Here is a 21,179-nt window from a genome sequence, read left to right on the forward strand (position 1 = left end):
GGTTGCAGGATACAAAATTAATGTACAGAAATCTCTTGCATTCCTATACACTAACAATGGAAGATCAGAAAAAGAAATTAAGGAAACTAAGGAAACAATCCCATTCACCGTTGCAACAAAAAGAATAAAATACCTAGGAATAAACCTACCTAAGGAGGTAAAAGCCTTGTACTCAGAAAACTATAAGACCCTGATGAAAGAATCAAAGATGACACAAACAGATGGAGAGATAAAGCATGTTCTTGGATTGGAAGAATCAATAATATCAAAATGACTACACTACCCAAAGCAATCTACAGATTCAATGCAATCCCTATCAAATTACCAATGGCATTTTTTACGGAACTAGAACAAAAAATCTTACAATTTGTATGGAGACACAAAAGACCCCAAATATCCAAAGCAGTTTTGAGGGAAAAAAACGGAGCTGGAGGAATCAGACTGCTTGACTTCAGACTATACTACAAAGCTACAGGAATCAAGACAATATGGTACTGGCACAAAAAAAGAAACATAGATCAATGGAACAAGATAGAAAGCCCAGAGATAAGCCCACGCACCTATGGTCAACTAATCTATGACAAAGGAGGCAAGGATATACAATGGAGAAAAGACAGTCTCTTCAGTAAGTGGTGCTGGGAAAACTGGACAGCTACATGTAAAAGAATGAAATTAGAACACTCCCTAACACCATACCCAAAAATAAACTCAAAATGGATTAAAGACCTAAACGTAAGGCCAGACACTATAGAACTCTTAGAGGAAAACATAGGCAGAACACTCTGTGACATAAATCACAGCAAGATACTTTTTGACCCACCTCCTGGAGAAATGGAAATAAAAACAAAAATAAACAAATGGGACCTAATGAAACTTAAAAGCTTTTGCACAGCAAAGTAAACTATAAACAAGATGAAAAGACAACCTCAGAATGGGAGAAAATATTTGCAAATGAATCAACGGACAAAGGGTTAATCTCCCAAATATATAAGCAGCTCATGCAGCTCAATATTAAAAAAACAAACAACCCAATCAAAAAATAGACAGAAGACCTAAATAGACATCTCTCCAAAGAAGACATACAGATGGCCAAGAGGCACACGAAAAGCTGCTCAACATGACTAATTATTAGAGAAACGCAAATCAAAACTACAATGTGGTATCACCTCACACTGGTTAGAATGAACATCATCAGAAAATCTACAAACAACAAATCCTGGAGAGGGTGTGGAGAAAAGAAAACTCTCTTGCACTGTTGGTGGAAATGTAAATTGATACAGCCACTATGGAGAACAGTATGGAGGTTCCTTAACTAAAAATACTACAGTAATCAAGACAGTATGGTACTGGCACAAAAACAGAAATATAGATCAATGGAAAAGGACAGAAATCCCAGAGATAAACCCACGCACATATGGTCACGTTATCTTTGATAAAGGAGGCAAGATTATACACTGGAGAAAAGACAGCCTCTTCAGTAAGTGGTGCTGGGGAAACTGGACAGTTACATGTAAAAGAATGAAATTAGAACACTCCCTAACACCATACCCAAAAATAAACTCAAAATGGATTAAAGACCTAAATGTAAGGCCAGACACTATAGAACTCTTAGAGGAAAACATAGGCCAAACACTCTGTGACATAAATCACAGCAAGATACTTTTTGACCAACCTCCTGGAGAAATGGAAATAAAAACAAAAATAAACAAATGGGACCTAATGAAACTTAAAAGCTTTTGCACAGCAAAGGAAACCATAAACAAGACGAAAAGGCAACCCTCAGAATGGGAGAAAATATTTGCAAACGAAGCAACTGACAAAGGATTAATTTCCAAAATATACAAGCAGCTCATGCAGCTCAATATCAAAAAAACAAACAAACCAATCCAAAAATGGGCAGAAGACCTAAACAGACTTTTCTCCAAAGAAGATATACAGATGGCCAACAAACACATGAAAGGATGCTCAACATCACTAATCATTAGAGAAATGCAAATCAAAACTACAATGAGGTATCACCTCATACCAGTCAGAATGGCCATCATCAAAAAATCTACAAACAATAAATGCTGGAGAGGGTGTGGAGAAAAGGGAAGCCTCTCGCACTGTTGGTGGGAATGTAAATTGGTACAGCCACTATGGAGAACAGTACGGAGGTTCCTTAAAAAACTAAAAATAGAACTACCATATGACCCAGCAATCCCACTACTGGGCATATACCCAGAGAAAACCATAATTCAAAAAGACACACGCACCCCAATGTTCATTGTAGCACTATTTACAATAGCCAGGTCATGGAAGCAACCTAAATGCCCATCGACAGACGAATGGATAAAGAAGATGTAGTACATATATACAATGGAATATTACTCAGCCATAAAAAAGAATGAAATTGGGTCATTTGTAGAGACCTAGAGACTGTCATACAGAGTGAAGTAAGTCAGAAAGAGAAAAATATTGTATATTAACGCCTATATGTGGAATCTAGAAAAATGGTACAGATGAACAGGTTTGCAAGGCAGAAATAGAAACACAGATGTAGAGAACAAACATATGGACACCAAGGGGGGAAAGTGGGGCGGGGGTGGTGATGGGATGAATTGGGAGATTGGGATTGACATATATACACTAATATGTATAAAACAGATAACTAATAAGAACCTGCTGTATAAAAAATAAATAAAATTTTAAAAATTAAAAAAAAAAGAAAACCAAACAAAGGGGAAGAGGGGGAGGGATAAATTAGGAGTTTGGGATTAACAGATACACACTACTATATATAAAATAGATAAACAAGATCCTACTCTATAGCACAGGGAATTATATTCAATATCTTGTAATAACCTACAATGGAAAAGAATCTGAAAAAGAATACATATATATATATAAACTGAATCACTTTGCTATCCACCTGAAATTAACACAATATTGTAAATCAGTTATACTTCAGTAAAAAAAATTACGTGAATACTTTAAAAAATTGCTATGAAGCAAATGCCATGTGACACAAGCACTCAGGTAAGAAATGGAGCATTACCTGAAGCCTTCTCTCTGTGTCCCTCCCTGATCATTAACCCGCTCCCTTCTCCTGGGAGGAAACCCTATCTTGACTTTTGTGATCGTCATTTTCTTGCTTTTCTTTAGAAAACTACATTTTTTTTTTTTTTTTTTTTTATGTATCAAAATAAATTTATTAAAAGTATTCAAAGACCACTTCAAAGTTTAGCTGCCATCAGGACAGTTTTGGCACTCATAATGGACATTGTCGTTTTCTACACAACAGCACTCATTCTATTACACACACCGATTGACAATTCAAACAGACTGTTTCAGTTTTAGAGTTACGTGAGACAACAGTACTGATGATCTGTAGTCATAGGAACTTCAATACCCTTGCACATAGTAAACATAGGTTACCTAGTACTAAAGAAACTACAGCTAAACCACTATGTGGTAACAAGGACTGATTTAGGGAAAAATGTACAGCCAGCTCACTAAGGCCACATAACCCCAGACCTATTGATTGTAAATGCTTCTGGACCAATAGTGTTACATCGTTATCTTTCAGTCGCAAGCTCCTGCTTTTCCAGCGTGAGACACGCCACGTTTAGACCACGCTTTCCCTGTGCTCCATCAGTTACGGAAGCTGTCCCAGTACCAGCTTCTCCTAGACGGCTACTGGCTTCGTTTCACTACCCAACTCTGAATCAATAGTTCTGAGTGATGTTTCCTGAACACCCAGGCTGAATTCAAGGTCAGTCTTTTTGGCAGGTGACAGCCTTTCCCCTTAGGAAAAAAATGAAATGTCCTCGTTTCCGGGCTCCCTTTTTCATCTCAGGTAGCATGGGGCTCTGTGGTGATCTGTGGCTTTTTACACAAGTCCTGGTAGAATTCTGACTCCAAGAAACGGGGATAAGAGTTGTTCTCCATCAAGCTGTACACCCTTTTCTGGGCAGTTGTAAAGCAGCCACTTGTAGCCTCTTGTATGTTTTGGGCAATCAGAGTTTTGGTTTGAAAGTCTATGTTGATCTCTTTTGGAGCTTCTTTTTCTATGAAATCAGTATATATTTTCTTTGCTTTTGAGGACAGCTTTTGGGGTGACTTGGTTTTTTTGAAGTCTTCACAGGCCAGCCAGAATTCAATATTTTCTTCACAGAATTCAGATTTTAAAAAAGCCCTGAATGCAGCAAGACCATATTTACTGGCTAGCAGCTCATCAAATGCTTCTGACCACAGCTGGGCTTCCTCGGGAGAAGGCTTGGTGAAGGTTTGCTGTTTGCTTTTCTTGCCGGTTTTGGGCTTCCCAGGAGAGGAGGAATTTTGCAAGAAGTAGCTCAAACGGCTCTTCCAATCTTTCAATAGGGTTCGCTTCATCTTTTCCCGCTTCTCCTCGCTCTTGGGGCCGGTGCCTGCGCTCTTGTCCATGGGTCCGCAGTCGTGCTGGACAGCCAGGAACATAGCACTAGGCATTATCGTTTTCCGACTGAGACCACTACCCTCAGAAAACTACATTTTTGAGGTGATGCTTTTTCACCATCCTGGTTCCTGACACTTTGGAGTCACCAGTGTTTCACACATGATGATAGTACACAGGCCAAAGTGACAGATCTTGTCTTTGGAAATCTTTGGTAGGAGAAAATCCCTTAGAGGAGCCCACTATGCAAAAGTGTGCAGAAACAGTGGCACCCTGTCCCCCAAAATACTCACTATGGGAATGGAATGTCCTGGAAGAAATGGATCCTGGATCCTCGCTACTGTACCAAGTCAATATTTAACACATCAGTTACAGTTGGTCAAAGTCCATTACTGATGGCGGGACAGATAAGAAATGTCAGTATCCAGAGGAGACAATAAAACAGAGGAGGAGGGTGTTATTAAACGTTCCGTCTGCCTTTGGGTGGCCTTGCTCATGGGGGTTCCAATTCCCCTCACTTCATGGAACTATCAGCCCTGATTTTCAGTAAAACACATTTTCCTAAGACGACTGTTTGTAAATATGAATCTTTGCTTTGTGCAGCCCCTAGTCTGATTAAAAATTGGACTGGCGGCTTATTCAAAGGGGCTAGAGCATTGGAGCTGCCAATGCTTATGTTCAGCACTAGGTGTCCAGGAAGTATTGGTGTAGCAAAGAAAGAGATTGAAACTTCCCAGGTAACTTGTGAATAGGGCTGAGGTTGAAAAAAAAGGGATGGGAAGACTAAAAAAAGGCTCTTGCTTCTCTATAGACTGACCCTTCCCATGCAACCTGTACTTTATGTGTATTAGGTAGCTATTGCTGTATAACAAAGCATCTCAAAACTTAGTGGCTTAAAACAATAATGCATAATTTCTCATGCTTCTTTGGTTTGGCTGGGAGGTTCTTGTGCTGGTCTCACCTGGGCACACCTTGGCTGCAGAGTCAGCTGGGCTGGAAGGACCAACAAGGTTTCACACACGTAACTGATGGTTGGTACTGGTTGTCATCTGGGGTACCTCAGATTTCCTCCATGTGGCAACTCACTCTTTTGCTTTTTTTTTTTTTTTTTTGGCTGTACCACGTGGCATGCGGGATCTTAGCTCCCTGACCAGGGATTGAACCCGTGCCCTCTGCAGTGGAAGCAAGTGTGGAGTCTTAACCACTGGACTGTCAGGGAAGTCCTGCAACTCATTCTTAAATGTTTGTCCCAGGACAGCTAAATAGTCAGGATTTTTGTGAGCTAGTTGTAAAACCTTTGGTGGCCTGAAATCAGCCACAGTGGGAGTGTTTCAACTACAAAAATTGGCAAATGCTATAAATCAGGGCATCTTTTCTGGAGTGCTGGTTTATCAGGGCACTACTACCTACATCTGTGTGGGCCCTGCAGAACCTCAGAGAGTGGGTGCTCAGCATGTGCTTCTTAAATTGAGTCTTTGGTTAAGAGGTAGAGAGTTGCAAACAGTGCTGCAGTCTTATTATCAAAAATGTCAAAAAAACTGTAAAGTGAGGGGAGTAAATCCAAGATAGCTGAGTTTGTTTGAGGGATGTGATGTGATTACTAAACACACACATCCACACATACCCTCCATATTGTAAAGAGTATCAGCAGCTCTGTTAATTTAAACTGTTATGGTGGGTTTTGGACGGGGAGTTTGTGACTCTGGCATAAATATGTAAGTGTATACTTACATATCCTGAAATATAAAGGGAATAATTGAGTTTCCCACAGGACGTTATCCATAAAGCGACACTGATGTTGTATCTGAGAGAGATACGAACTTGAGGAAGAGGTCGCACAGTTCAAGAAACATGCCCCTTTGCTATGTTCATGTATCTTTGTCTCTTCCTCCCTGTGTTGTCTATGTTCTGTAGATTTTGATTTCTGTCCACCTGTGGCTGCCTCTGCACACATCTCTGCCTCTTCTGATGTTGACAAGTGGCTAGTTTGTCCATATTTCTCTGCATTTGTTTGGGTTTTCCTCAGATCTCTGTCTGGGTGAAAGAGGAACACAGGCAGCAAGGTTGTTTAATAGTTTTTTCTCAGGGTTTGCCATGCCACTTTGCTGAGCATCTCCCCCGTACCCTGGAATGCGATGGGGAACGTCTCACCACTGACCTGCTGTGTTTCTAGGGGTAGTTTGCATCCTGAGAATGACTGATTAGGTCCTTGGGATACCCTTCCATTACCATCCCAGGTAGAGTCTTGATTTCTTCTACTGCTTTTCTTCTTTTCCTCAGTGATCAGCCAGAAAAAAAGGAAGAATAAAAGCAAAGTACATAAACATATTCTACCCCTTTTTAACTGTGTTAAAAAATTCCATCTCCTCTTCTGGCTTTCTTTCCTCTGCCCAATCTTAAAAGTTCGTGTTCCCCAAGGTTGTCTCTTCTGAACTTTGGCTTCTGCCTCCCCTCACTCGTTGGGTGCTCCTTGGTGACTTAATCCAATCTCAATTACTGAAAAGGATGATTCAATCCAGGCAGCCCCAGACCCATGTATTCACCTACCAGCTGGACATCTGGACACACTGGAATATCCCAAAGGCTCCCAATGCTCATTACACCCTGATCTACATTCATTATCTATTTCTTTAAACCTCAATTAATGGGAGTCTTTCTAGTCATTTTATTCCTCACCTTCCAACAAATTCTAGTGATTCCACCTATTTCAGTTATCCACTGCTGCCTACCACAATGCCCACAAACTTAGTGGCCTAAAACAACAACGATTTACTATTTCTCATAATTCTATGGTTTGGCTGGGAAATCCTCTTCTGTTTCTCCTGGGCTCGTTACACTGCCTGCAGAGAGCTAGAGAATGAGCCGGCTGGGAGGTCCAAGTGGCCTCACTCACAAGTCTGGCAGTTGGTGTCGGGGGCTGGTTGTTGGCCAGAGAGCCTCAGCTCTTCCCCACCTGGCTTCTCGTTCTCCATTAGGCTAGATTGGCTCCCTCGTATCGGAGTCTCAGGGCAACGCTCCAAACAAGCAGCAGCTACAATGCAGGTTAGGCCTAAGTTTCAGAACTCTCATGTCACATCTTCTGCATTTTATTTGTCAACCCAAATCCCAAGGCCAACCCAGATTCAAGGAGGCAGAAAAATGGACTCCACTTCTCAGCGGGAGAAGCAGCAAAGTCACATTGCAAAGGAGCACACATACTGAGACGGGAGGAATTTGTGGGCATTAAACAAGCAACCACATGACCATACTAAGGATTATGGAATTTGTCCTATGTCAAGATCTATCACAATCTGACCAGCAATTTAGGAACATAACTCCGGTAGATTGTACATAATGAATTAGAAAGGCCAGAGATTAGAGGTAGAAAGTCCAGTAGGGAGTTTGTTGCAGGAGGCCAGGGAAGAAATGTGAGTGCATCAGTCATAGGGTAAGGATGGGGAGGGTGAATAGAAGGATGAGTGTAGAATTTCTGGAGCAGAATTCAGAGAGAGTTGAGTATTTACTATATGCTCAGTACTAGCATAGGTGATATAGAGAGATGAGATGGAAGATACTAGTAAAACAGAATCCAGCCAATGTAGAAGCACTTAAATGTTTGTATAAGTTGGAACTTAAAACATATTTAGGAAAAGGAAAAACCTAATGCAAAAAATTAGAGGTGGTAGTGAAGTGCACCCTCTTTTCTCCTTTTGATAACAGAAGCTTTCTCCTGGTAGACCCATTTGCATGTTTCAGATGGGACTGGTTAGCCTGTCTACATCCTCCCCCAAATACACATATCTTCCCACTCTGGGGGCACAAGGTCCAGCACTGGCCAGAGCAGTCCCCCACTCTGGCCATAGTACTGGTTCAGGGACGCACATATGTCCCAAACCTGGACTAGAAGCATCTGCCCCGGGATGGCCCACAGGCACTGTCTAGGAAGATTGTCTCTTTCTGCTGGGCTCGCCAAGCTGTGAGGACATGAGGCTGGAGCTGCCAATGCCATGTTGCTCATGAGGGATGGAAAGACTGAACTCTAATGGTACACTTTTTGCTCCTGGATTCCAGCCATGCTTAAAACAGATGTAGCCAAGATTTCTCTTTTACACAAACCAAGAAATCCTCTTTTTGCTTAAGCCAGTTTAAGTTGCACTTCTTTCACGTGCAACTAAAAATATTCTGACTAATATAAAGACAACCACAGATTGTACAATCAGGGGTCATGAAGATTCTGGTCTGTTCCTTCTGTGCAATCCCCTCCATACCATCCTGCACACTTTTCACTACATTGTTCTTCTAAAATATTTTTTTTTATGGAAAAATATTCTGAGGATCTCCATTATTTATATACTACTTTGATTCAATTCAAACACAATCCAGATTTAATTTGCCTTTTTAAAAAAAGTCAATATTCTCCCTGGTGTTCTCTCTAGTCAAATTGTTTTTCTGACTATTCCCCAAAAAATTACTTTCTCATTTCTGTCTCTGTTTTCTTACTCAGGCCTCCTATTCATCCTCTTTGGAATGTCCTCCCCATTCCGTCTGCCCATTCGGGACTTCCCTGGTGGCGCAGTGGTTAAGAATCTGCCTGCCAATGCAGGGGGACACGGGTTCAATCCCTGGTCTGGGAAGATTCCCACATGCTGTGGAGCAACTAAGCCAGTGCACCACAACTACTGAGCTCGCGTGCCTCAACTAGAGCCCCCGAGCCACAACTACTGAAGCCCGCACCCCTGGAGCCCCTGCTCCGCAACAAGAGAAGCCACCGCAATGAGAAGCCGGCGCACCGCAACGAAGAGTAGCCCCCGCTCGCCGCAACTAGAGAAAGCCCGCGTGCAGCAACGAAGACCCATCGCAGCCAAAAAAAAAAAAAAAAGAAATCCCACTCATACTTAATGTCTCAGTTCAAGTACACATCTTCCATAAATGCTCTCTCTGAACATAACAGCCCAAGAGTCTTTCCTTCCTCTGAACACCCACTGTATTTACCTTCCATCCTGCTCATTGCACATGTAATAATATGTTCTGCTTTCTGTTGTTATTTAACCTTGCTTTCCTTGTGAGATTTTAAATCTGTGAAAAGTCTAATGATGTGAGGTCAATCACTCAGGAAATTGACACAAGAGGCTCTGTGTCATCACAAAAGGAAACAAATTCACCAGAGAAAACACAAAAGGAATTAGAGTTGAGGTGGAGTAAATCTTCTTAAAAATACATATAAGAAAGTGAGCATTCACGAAGACGACTGTGGTAGCTACCAAATTCTTGCTTCCTTTTCTATAGTAGAGAGTTGTTGTCAGGAAGTAGCTTCCTGGTCAAGGACCACATTTCTCAACCTCATCATCCTTCTTTTTTTTTTTTTATTTTTTATTTTTTAATTTTATTTATTTATTTATTTATGGCTGTGTTGGGTCTTCGTTTCTGTGCGAGGGCTTTGTCCAGTTGCGGCAAGCGGGGGCCACTCTTCATCGCGGTGCGCGGGCCTCTCACTATCGCGGCCTCTCTCGTTGCGGAGCACAGGCTCCAGATGCACAGGCTCAGTAACTGTGGCTCACGGGCCTAGTTGCTCCACGGCATGTGGGATCTTCCCAGACCAGGGCTCGAACCCGTGTCCCCTGCATTGGCAGGCAGATTCTCAACCACTGCGCCACCAGGGAAGCCCTCATCATCCTTCTTGATGGAGTCATGTGACTAATGTCCAGCAGTGGAAAATGAGTGGAAGTGATGTATGCCTCATCTGGCCAAGATGGTCAAGAAGATGTGCCTTCTCTACTCTCACTTTCCTTTCTGCTGGCTGGACATAGAGGACTCAAGCCTGGAGGAAAGTGGCTCATAGGATGAAAGAAGCCTGGGTCTCTGAATCACCACATAGTGGAAAACTGGCCCCTGACAAGGAGCCCTGGCATTGGGCAGCTCCCTGACTGAGCAAGACTTCAATTCTACTGTGTTCAGTCACTGAAATGTGCAGGATTGTTTGTTATAGCAGTGTATTCATCAGGGTTCTCCAGAAAAACAGAATCAGTAGGATGTGTGTATCTATCTATTTACAGAGAGATTTATTTTAAGGAGCTGGCTCATGTGATTGTGGTAGATGGCAAGTTCAAAATCTGCTGGGTGGGTCAGCAGGCTGAGACCTAGGAAGAGCCAACGCTGCAGTTCAAGTCCAAAGACCATATGCTCAGGGGTTCACTCTTGCTTGGGGAAGGTCAGATCTTTATTCTAGTGAGGGCTTCAACTGATTAGATGAGGCTCGTCCATATCACAGAGGGCAATCTGCTTTACATGGAAGCAACCAATTTAAATGTTAATCTCATCCAAAAATGCCCTCGCAGAAACACCCAGAATATTTGACCCCGTATCTGGACACCAGGGCCCAGCGAAGTTGACACATAAAATTAACCATCACAAGCAGCCAGTATTGCCTTAACTTACACCAAGATGTGTTGAGAATAGCGAGCCACCCATGCAGAAATGGCATATTTCTCATGCCCCTGCCTTCACTCAGAGGCTGTCCCTGCTCTGGTAGAGGAAGACGCGTTATTTTCAAAATATGCTGAAAACATCAAACTTTCTACAAAGGCATAATAAATTATTTGCGAAAGCACTGGAGAATACACTATAATCAGTACACCATAATCCATCATGTCTGCATCAGAAAAGATACAGTCACCTGAGTTTTAATAAACAATTTGTCTCTCTTCTTAGAATCAGGCACAGTGAAGATTATCACCAAGGAGCCTGCCCTACATGTCCATCTTCATCAGAACTAAGTAATGTGTTATTCTTGTGATGAGTGGTTTTTCAAGTGAGATCACCCGACCCTTGTTGTTCACCATTGCGGATTTCATGACATGGTTCTTATTATGAAGCTTGTAAGGAGAGGAGAAAAACAGGACTGAAAAGAGGATTGCTGTACATCCGTATCTCAGGAAATAACTTCCTTGCCTTCAACAGCAAAAAAAGATCACTCAAAAGCTAAGTGTCTCCCTGCCCCCCATTACATCTTATAAGAAAGAGCTGGAAGGGAATTGGTATTGTTTCTTAATGTTTACACAACACTACAGGTTGTGTAGCTCTGACAATAACATTGAAAAGTTTACTATACCCAACATTCTGGTCAATGCCACATAATGATCTAGGTAACTTACTACCTTCTGCCTGAAACCCATCTTAATCAACCCAGAGCTCCTTATTTCAACAGGCATGTATTCATTTATTTAACAAATATTGATTGAGCATCTACTTTGGATATAGCACTGTATCAGGAATTATAAAGGATTCAAAGAAGTACAAGTTGTAGTCTCACACATCTCAATAAACTCTTACTATATAATCTCCGTGTACGGTAACTTTGTGTGTGTGTGTATACATGTAAAGGATAAGGCTATTCTATTTTAAACGTGTGTTCTGGAAGAAGGGGCCTGTTTTCTGGGTCTCCTCCCTTGAAGGCCATTCTATCTCTCTGATCTTTGAACTGTAATGAAATTACACACTCACGACATGGACAAGAGGGGACATGGAGACCCGTTCTTTTGTGGGGTCTGGGTGGGAGTGCCCAGCAGCCCGTGGCCCCTTATCCACTTCCCAGTGGCCCCTCCTCGATTCTAGAAGGACATCATGGCAGGTGTGGCATGAGGAGAAAGTCTGTTCACTTGCTGACTTGCAAAGGGTGTTAGCAAAGAACCAGAGCTACGGCACTCCCAGACCACAGGGAAGGCCACCCCACAGACTCAGCTTGGTTGGTGCCCGTACAACCTGACAGCTGGAGACCAGATGCTGGAGCAAGAAGCCACCCGTCTGTTGCCTCCCTCCCCTCTTCTTCCTTTTATTTTCCTGTCATTACTTCTTGAAGCTCAGTGGGTCTTGTAACCATGAACCTGGAGCAGATCCTCCTTGTTTGGCACTGTGGCAGGGATACCCAGGCCTTCAGTGTGCAGGCCTGTCAGCCCGTCCAGCATCTCTCATGCCTCAGGGAGGAGGGGGCCATTGGGAGGAGACTTCCTACCTCCCCATATGGTGCAGCTCTTGGTTTATTTATCAGACTGGAAAGTTTATACTGAAGTTTAGGTATTTTTGTTGAATTGAACCTTTAATAATTCCCCTGGCTAGGCTGCAATTCCAACATCTCAGCTTACCAGTCCTTGCTCCCGAATTTATGTGCTGCCCCCCTGCCCAGCCCCGCCCTCACCCCTGCTGAGCCTCAAAAGGGCAGGGCAGCTGGGAGGGCCTGGAGGAGGGTGGGATTCCCCCCTCCCCCCCACATAAACAAGGAAGTGAAGGAAGCTTCTGTACTCTTACAATGCCCAGCATGAAATGCTGTGAGTCTGAGCATTTATATTACTCACCTGGGATTAAGCATGAAAGGCTTTACTTTTTCAAATCAGTTAAGCATGAGCCTCCACGATCTGTTTCAGGACTCCTGGTTATCCCTGTAATTATACTTCAGTGCATGCACTGGATGTTCTGAAAAGCTTTAATAAAACAACAACAATAATAGCAGCTACCATTTATATCTATGCTCCTGGCAGGGCACCAGGTGCTTTAATGGGTACCTTTAACATTTCCAGGCATTCTCATTTTTACGGAGGAGATAACTGAGGCACAGAGAGGTAAAGTCAACAAAAACTTGCCCAAGGACATACAACAGGTCAGAGGTAGAAGCAGGATTCAAATGTCGGGGCTTCCGTTTTACCAAAGTTCTTTTAATCTACTCCGCTATCTCATAGGAAAAATGAAGTAAATCAAATTACACTTTAAACCTACTGAGATTTGCTATCTATAGGATCTGGGGAATCCTTTCATCAAGTAAACAACAGTCTGTGTGTAAATCCAGACTTTATATACATACGTGTATAATACATAATTTTTGGCATGTTTAAGGTGAGCTGCAATGTTTGGTCATCCTATTTGGGAAAGTAAAGATGTTTCAAGGTACACTAAAGAGGGCTTTGTTATTCCTTTGCAGATATTTATCGAGTTTTGCTCTGTGGGAATACAAAGGCAGGAACAGCAGACGGTCCCTGTCCCCACAGAGTATATAGCTTTTGGCTTCCTGGAGTGCACAGCTCTTTACTACTGGGCTGCTTAGAAAGAGAACGTCCATTTTCCTTGTGGCAATAAGTCAATAGTTCAAAAAAATTTCTTTTCTACTTATCACAGTGATACATCTCACTGTAAAAGGGAAAAAAGCAAACATTACAAGAATATGAAATATACAAAGTTAGTTTCCAGAATTGCCAGCCCCAAAGGAACAACCAGAATTACAGATGAAAACCTTTCATATTTAAGTCTCTTCCTCCAAAGGGGAAACAGAGGATACAGGCTGGTACCTCGTCCCCTGACACAAGCAGCCCTGCAGGCTTTGTGGAGACTTTGTTTCTAGACAGCTTCTAAGCTTGGGGCAAGCAAAAACCCAGCTGAAAGTAAATACGAAACAAAACTCTGGCCAGAGGGTCCGACAAAGGCTTTTTCCCCCCCTGCCTTGTTAATTTATTTCCATGAAAAGATGCCAAAGACATTTAAAATTGGGATTGTTCTAGAAAATCCAGGGTGGATGGCCACCAGATGTATATGGGGAATCAGGGCACACCACAGTAAGCACTCAACAGATGCCTGCTTAATGAAAGGAGAGAAAACTCTGTCCTGATATTTAGAAAATTAAACCAAAATAACCTTGAAATACAACACGCAAGACTTTACAGGTTTTATAGGTTTTCCATGTAACTCCCCCGCCCCACTTTTTAAAAAATACACAGCAAAGGGAAAAACAGCCAACCGTTTCTTGGCTGAATTTTAAAATTTTGCTTTCGGTTTCTGCCACTTCAGTTCCTGTATCACGCTCCGAGGTGCACTGAGGTGCAGCAAACCCCGGGGGTATCCAAGGCCGCTTGAAAAACTTTGACTGCAGCCCAGGCAGCAGGAGATACTAATAATGGGATGTCAACACAGTCCACACTCAGCAACCTCCGGGAGAAGAACCCAGAGATAACCCTGCGTCTGTGGTACAGAGCACTTTGTGAAAATGCCTGACTGCAAAAGGGGAGCACGGGTTTTACAAGGGCCACGAAGAAATGAATTTGAGTTAGTAAAACTTTTCATTGAGTGTTTACTGTGCTGCAATGTGCTTTACATCTATTACCTCACTTCATCTTCAAAACAACCCTCTGAAGAAATCACAACTATAATCCCCACCTTACAAATGAAACAAATGAGGCACAGAGAAGCTCTGTAACTTGACCAGGGTGGCGGGGAAAAGGCAGAGACATGAGGTAAATGCAGGCAGCCTGGTCCCAGGCCTCAGCATTAAACCGCTCTGCTACAGGGAACTAGATTCAATATCTTGTAATAACCTAGAATGGAAAGGAATCTGAAAAAGAATATATATACATATATATGCATGTATGTATAACTGAATCGCTTTGCTGTACACGTGAAACTAACACAACATTGTAAATCAACTATGCTTCAATAAAAAAAAACCCATCAAGCCAAAAATTAATTAATTAATTGATTGATTAATTGATTGATTGATTACCGGGACCAAAGGGGGAAAAAAAAGCCAACCCCACTCTGTTAGAGTGCCTGTCAGATGACAAAGAAACTTGATCGATTACTGCGTTGCTAAGTTTTAGGTGGTTTTTACCCCCCAAAACGTGAACAAAACATAACTGAAATGTAGACAATAACATTTTTTAAAGTTCTTATGCTTAAATCTATCATTTGTTCATTCTTTTCGGGTTTTTTTGTTTGTTTTGTTTTTTTGGCTACACCATGCAGCTTGTGGGATCTTATTTCCCCGACCAGGGATCAAGCCCGTGCCCCCTGCGATGGAAGTGTGGAGTCCTAACCACTGGACCACCAGGGTATTCCCTGTTCATTCTTTTTGACAGCATTTATCGAGTCCCTACTATCTGTCGAGCAATGTGCTAGCACCTGTCAGGAAAACAAAGGCGAATAAAGAGTAATCCCACCCAAGAGTGTTTCGAGTGAGTTTTGGAATCACACCTATGTAGGTTTGAATCTCAGTTCTGCTGCCTATGAGCTGTGGGACTTTAGGCAAGTTTCCCAACCTCTTTGAGTTCATTTTCCTCGCATAGAAAAGAGGGATAGTAGCAGCTCTCTTACAAGGTCGCCCGGAAGAGTAAATGCGCTGAGGTGTGCAGGGTGCCAGCCAAGTGCCTGATACATTGTGCACACAGCAACCACTAGCCAGGCTCTGGCTCAGACCCTTACACCCTGTGAGGGAGGTGAGACTCACTAGACAAAACGAATGATGCCTTCCCTCTGGGATATCCCAGTGTGAGCCGTAGAAAACCACTGGGAAGCAAAACCTCAGGGTAGAGAATTCTTTTTTCTTTTCTTTTTTTTTTTGTACTTAAATTATGCAAGTAACAGATAATTACCTGATCAGGGAGAAAATTCAAATACACAGAAATCTATACTCTAAAAAGTGACTGTCCTTCACTTCCCTAATTTTATCTCCTCCACAGTATAACTTTAAATGAAGAAACTGATTTTAATGAAGTCAGTTTTAGAAATTGGTTTCTGGCCTGAGAACTGGAATGACAAAGTTCACGCTTAGCCCTTTGCTGTGTTCTTGTTATCAGTTATTCAGTGATAGGCAGGAGTATCTTTTTAGCTTTCACTAACGTAGTTCCTATCTGAGTTCCAGATATGTAATTGTGTTTTTACTGCATATCCTTTAATGGCATTGTATGCTAAGTCAATTGTTCTCACTTTAGTTCTTTGGATGAGATGCAGTGGAAAGTAGGCCTAGGAGTTAGAACACAGGACTTTGTGACTGGCTGGCTCTGTGTTTTGGAGTGTCTTTGGTCCTATGTCCTCACCTGTTTAAAAAAAAAGAAAAGTGAAGGTGTCCACTTATAAACCTTCCATCTCTAAATTCCATGTTTCCACATCTGAGCTATTAACTTCTCTGTATGGTACTCACAGAAGAAGACAAATAAAATATCCAATTGAAGTAATTTTTCTTTTGCTGACTGCAAGCAGAATTAGCATATTTGTGCTTTGGCAAACTGTTACTCCTACGGTCTTTTGTTTTGACCCCAAAATGGTTTATTTTATATCTCAAACTTATATTCAAATGATTATATCTGATTTATTTTGCATGTCGGCCTAACCACTAAGCATATGTCATCACATCACTTAATTTATAACAGAACATAAATTTGCTGTGTCGGCTCCTTTAGCTAAAATAGAAATCTAGTAACTTACAGTCATCCACAAAAGAATTCACAGTGACTACTAAATAACGATAACAATAGCCAAAAGACTCTGGAGAGAAATTTTAAAATTCAAGGCAGATTTCTGGAAAAAAATTATTTTCTTTAAAAAAATTTCCATTACTCTTCTTTTTTTCTGTCTTCTTTCTTGCATCCTGCTGCCTTCAGAGAAGGCTTTACACACACACACACCATTCATTTTCAGAGGAGTGGGATGACTGAATAGGCACAGAGGGAAAGGAGATAGGTTGTTTGTTTTTCCATTAAATTTCAAGCCTCAAATTGAAGAAAAGATTTTAAAATAAATAAATAAGTCCTTAAAAAGCCTCAAAATCTTAAGTATAAGTTTTGTTGCCTTTTTCTGGGGGGTAACGGAAGCATTACAGAAAATCTAAAGAAAGCTATGGCCTCTCTTTCCAGAGAATGCATAGATAAATCTCAAAATTTGCAAACATTTCCATGGACCCCAGTTTAAAGATCCCTGGCTTAGTCATTGAAGAAAAAATTATTGAAAAATATTGTATGTATGGGACTTCCCTGGTGGCACAGTGGTTAGTACTCCACGCTCCCAATGCAGGGGTCTCAGGTTTGATCCCTGGTCAGGGAACTAGATCTCACAAGCATGCCGCAACTAAGAGTTCGCATACCACAACTAAGGAGCCCACCTGCCGCAACCTAATAAATAAATAAAATGAATAAAATAAATATTAAAAAAATATTGGATGCATGATTATCAGATATATTACACAGGTAATAGTGGTAAGCTAAATCCTTAGTCTTCCAAAATATTTAATGCCTAATTTGTGTATGGTGTAGATCAATTCCCATTTATTATCCAGTAAACTTATGAAAAAAATAATGTTTACAGGTTTGGTTAGACAAATCTGGGTTTTAGACCATTGTACCCCCTCTCTGGAACAGTAGAGGGAAAAGTAAGGAAATCCTTCCATTGTACTAACTTGTTTCTTTCTCAAAACTTGAATACACCTTTTAACACATGTTGCCTTAAATCTACACATTCAGTATCCTCTGTAAGCCAGGACTCACATGGTGACACTTTGATGTGGACATTCACCTCTAAGATACTGTTAGACAATAGAAGTAGCAACAAATCCATAAAAACCCTGACACTGAATAGGAATTGTCTTGATTAACATCAAGTTAGAACCTCCACAAAAATCCCTGATGCTTGTAAGAATTCAGTGACTCCTGTTGCCCAAACCAGATCACTCTAGCCTATGTTGATAAGAAGAATGTGTTGGCAGCCCACCAAAGACGTGTTGCCACTTACCCCATTGTTTTTAGGACAGAAATAAAAACCTATCTTGGTTCTTTATGAATTCCTCCAGGGGTTCTCATTGATCTCCAGAGAGGCAGTCTTCTAAGAAGACTGCGTTCAAAAAAAAAATTGTAACATATGGGAAGTTGTAGTAATAATTTGAAACATGGGTACATAAAGAGAAAACCAAAGAGAAAGACAAAAGAGACTCCACTGTAGGGACCTGGAGAAGCTTTATTAAGCCCATGACTTGGAAGCATGTTGAGAAGCAGACAAATTACTTCCATAACCAGTATCCTGAATAAGCTTTTTCTATCCAAAAAAGGCCTTTGAGAGGTGACTAGGTCATGAGGCTGGAGCCCTGTGAATGGGATGAGTGCCCTAATAAAAGAGACCCCAGAGAGCTCTCTTGTCCCTTCCACTGCGTGAGGTTATGTCCAGAACACGGACGCCTATGAACCAGGAAATAGCTCACACCAGACACCAAATCTTCAGGCACCTTGATTTTGGACTTCCTAGCCTCCTGGAATGTGAGAAGTAAGTGTATGTTGTTTATAAGCCACCCAGTCTATGATATTTTTTCATAGCCGCTCGAATGGACTAGGACAGAAAACATGGCAAAAATGGAACAGGCATATAGGTTCTAATGCCCATCAATATTCTCAACGATGCCACACTTTGGGTAAGAGAAGATGAGAAGGGGCAAGATGGTGCAGTAAGCACAGAGGCTAAAACACAGCATCTCAAGTCAGGCACGTCTGGCTCTGAATCCTCAAGCTGCTGCCCATTGACTTCAGGTAAGTCAACGAATGTCCCTCAGTTTCTTCATCAAGGAAAGGGGAATAATAACAGTACCTATTGTTCATGCTTGTGAGGGTTCAATGTAAGTGCTAAGTGCTAGGGGCACCGTGAGTACCTAAAACATGCTTGTTAAAATTATCAGACACTATTATGAATTTAATTTCATTGAATCATAGAATTCTTTTAAATAAAAACTGAGCTTGGAGTCCTTTGAGAGCAAGTGCTTGCTTCTCATTTTATATGTTAACATTAAAATAAATTATTAGTAATTAAATATTCCCTAGTTCCCCACCAGCTGCCTTTGGCTGGATGCAAATTTAAGAAGCTGAGACCAGGTTAGATTACTCCATCTACTAAAGGGATAGAATGTATCAGTAAAGTCTGCTGCCATATCCTCCAGCACCAGGAATAGTCCTGGCAAGTAGTAGGCACTTGGAATAGGGAGAAATCTTGAAGAGTATGGCTCGAGAAAGAAAGGGGCAAAAAGGTGTGTGTGTGTGTGTGTTTTAAAGGGAAAAGGAAACAGAAAAAGAGAATTTGGGAGGCTGGTAGAGGAAGAGGGAATTTGGCAGGAAAAAGAAGTATTTAAAGGAAACTGTAAGGATGTTTTGCTGGTGATGTGTGATGCAACCCTCCTCCCCCTCATCTTCAGGAGAAATCAACATTGTCATTCAAAGCCTTTGGAATCATACTTAGGGTATTTTGGCAGGTGACAAGGCAGTCACTGACCTCCAAGACAGTCCCTGGGCCCAGGAAGTTCTATTACATTTGTGTTGTATCTAGATCAGGGGTCCCCAACCCCTGGGCTACGGACCACTACTGGAGGAAGCACGGGCACGTGAGGGATCTAGGTTGCGCGCTCCCTATGAGAATCTAATGCCTGATGATCTGAGGTGGAGCTGAGGCGGTGATGCTAGCGCTGGGGAGTGGCTGCAAGTACAGATTATCATTAGCAGAGAGGTGTGACTGCACAGAGACCATAATAGATCAATTGCTTGCAGACTCATCAAAACCCTATCAGTGAGTGGCAAGTGACAATTAAGTGCATCTGGTGGCAGGCTTTATAGTGGCAAGTGAGTTGACGTACTTCAATTGTACAGCTGCACCTGGTGGCAGGCTTTAAGTCAGAATCCGACACTTATTTTTGTCCACACATGGCCCGCCCATTATTTTATATACCACTTCGGTCCGCACCTCTTTCCTGCACTGCACACTTGTCTCAGTCACAGTTTTGGTAAGGCAACAGGCTAACCCTAGCCAAAATGAGTAAAAAACAAATGTTGCTGGGGAGCTTCTTTGAAAAGGGAGAAAGACCCAATGATGAGAGCAGAAGACTCTTAAGACTGCCAACAGAAAGAAAGCTGCATTTAAAAGAAAATACCAAGAGTCTTACTTAAATTACGGGTTCATTGCAACAGGTGATTCACACTCTCCAAGCCCGCTTTGTATAATATGTGATGACTGGCTGTCCAACGAAGCCATGAAATCTTCAAAACTGCTTTGCCACATGGAGACCAAGCACCCTGCATTAAAAGACAAGGCTTTGGGGCTTCCCTGGTGGCGCAGTGGTTGAGAATCTGCCTGCCAATGCAGGGGACAGGGGTTCGAGCCCTGGTCTGGGAGGATCCCACATGCCGCGGAGCAACTAGGCCCGTGTGCCACAACTACTGAGCCTGCGCGTCTGGAGCCTGTGCTCCGCAACAAGAGAGGCCGCGATGGTGAGAGGCCCGCGCACCGCGATGAAGAGTGGTCCCCACTTGCCGCAACTAGAGAAAGCCCTCGCACAGAAACGAAGACTCAACACAGTCATAAATAAATAAATAAATAAATAAATAAATAAATAAATAAATAAATAAATAAATAAAAGAACGTGAATTTCTTTAAAAAAAAAAAAAAAAAGACAAGGCTTTGGAGTTTTTCAAAAGAAAAAAACGTGAACACGAAGAAGATAAGCAATTATTGAAGGCCACCACATCATCAAATGTGTCTGCACTGAGAGTATCATTCTTTTTTTTTTTTTTTTTTTTTACATAATGGGTTTATATTTAATATAGTACTTCTCACCATGGAGATGTTAGCAGTTAATATAAAGATTTTTTTGTTTTTGTTAAACATTAGATCTCTTCTCCATTTCAATGTCAATATAAAGTATTTTTTTACATTAAATCTTTTCTCCATTTCAACGTTAGATACATCAAATACATTTTCTAAACTTTTTCCCCCACAAAGAGATAAGTTTTGATTTTTGACCAACTGTATTTAATATCTAGGTACAATATTAACTTGGGAGATAACAAAACAAAAATGCATTCAAAATATGGAGAAAAGACTCCTCAATGATGCAGGAGGCAGTGATTATAACTAAACAGTGGCAATTTCCTAGGATTCTGGACAAGAGTTTTCTTCTTCCTATTGAGAATTCTGAAACTATGAAATATTACTTCTGCAAAGTTCAGCCATC

At 41.6% G+C, this 21,179-nt stretch overlaps 1 protein-coding gene across 1 annotated transcript; it reads right to left on the reverse strand.

Annotated features, from left to right (window-relative positions):
* Positions 1-3,618: 3,618 nt before the first annotated feature.
* On the reverse strand, positions 3,619-4,476 carry LOC137761167 (regulator of G-protein signaling 2). The gene has a single exon (XM_068538071.1). The coding sequence runs from the start codon at positions 4,468-4,470 to the stop codon at positions 3,835-3,837; it is 636 nt and encodes a 211-aa protein (XP_068394172.1). The 5' UTR covers positions 4,471-4,476; the 3' UTR covers positions 3,619-3,834.
* Between the last annotated feature and the right edge of the window lie 16,703 nt (positions 4,477-21,179).

This window comes from Eschrichtius robustus, chromosome 3 (assembly GCF_028021215.1).
Source record: "Eschrichtius robustus isolate mEscRob2 chromosome 3, mEscRob2.pri, whole genome shotgun sequence".
Taxonomy (NCBI): Eukaryota; Metazoa; Chordata; class Mammalia; order Artiodactyla; family Eschrichtiidae; genus Eschrichtius; species Eschrichtius robustus.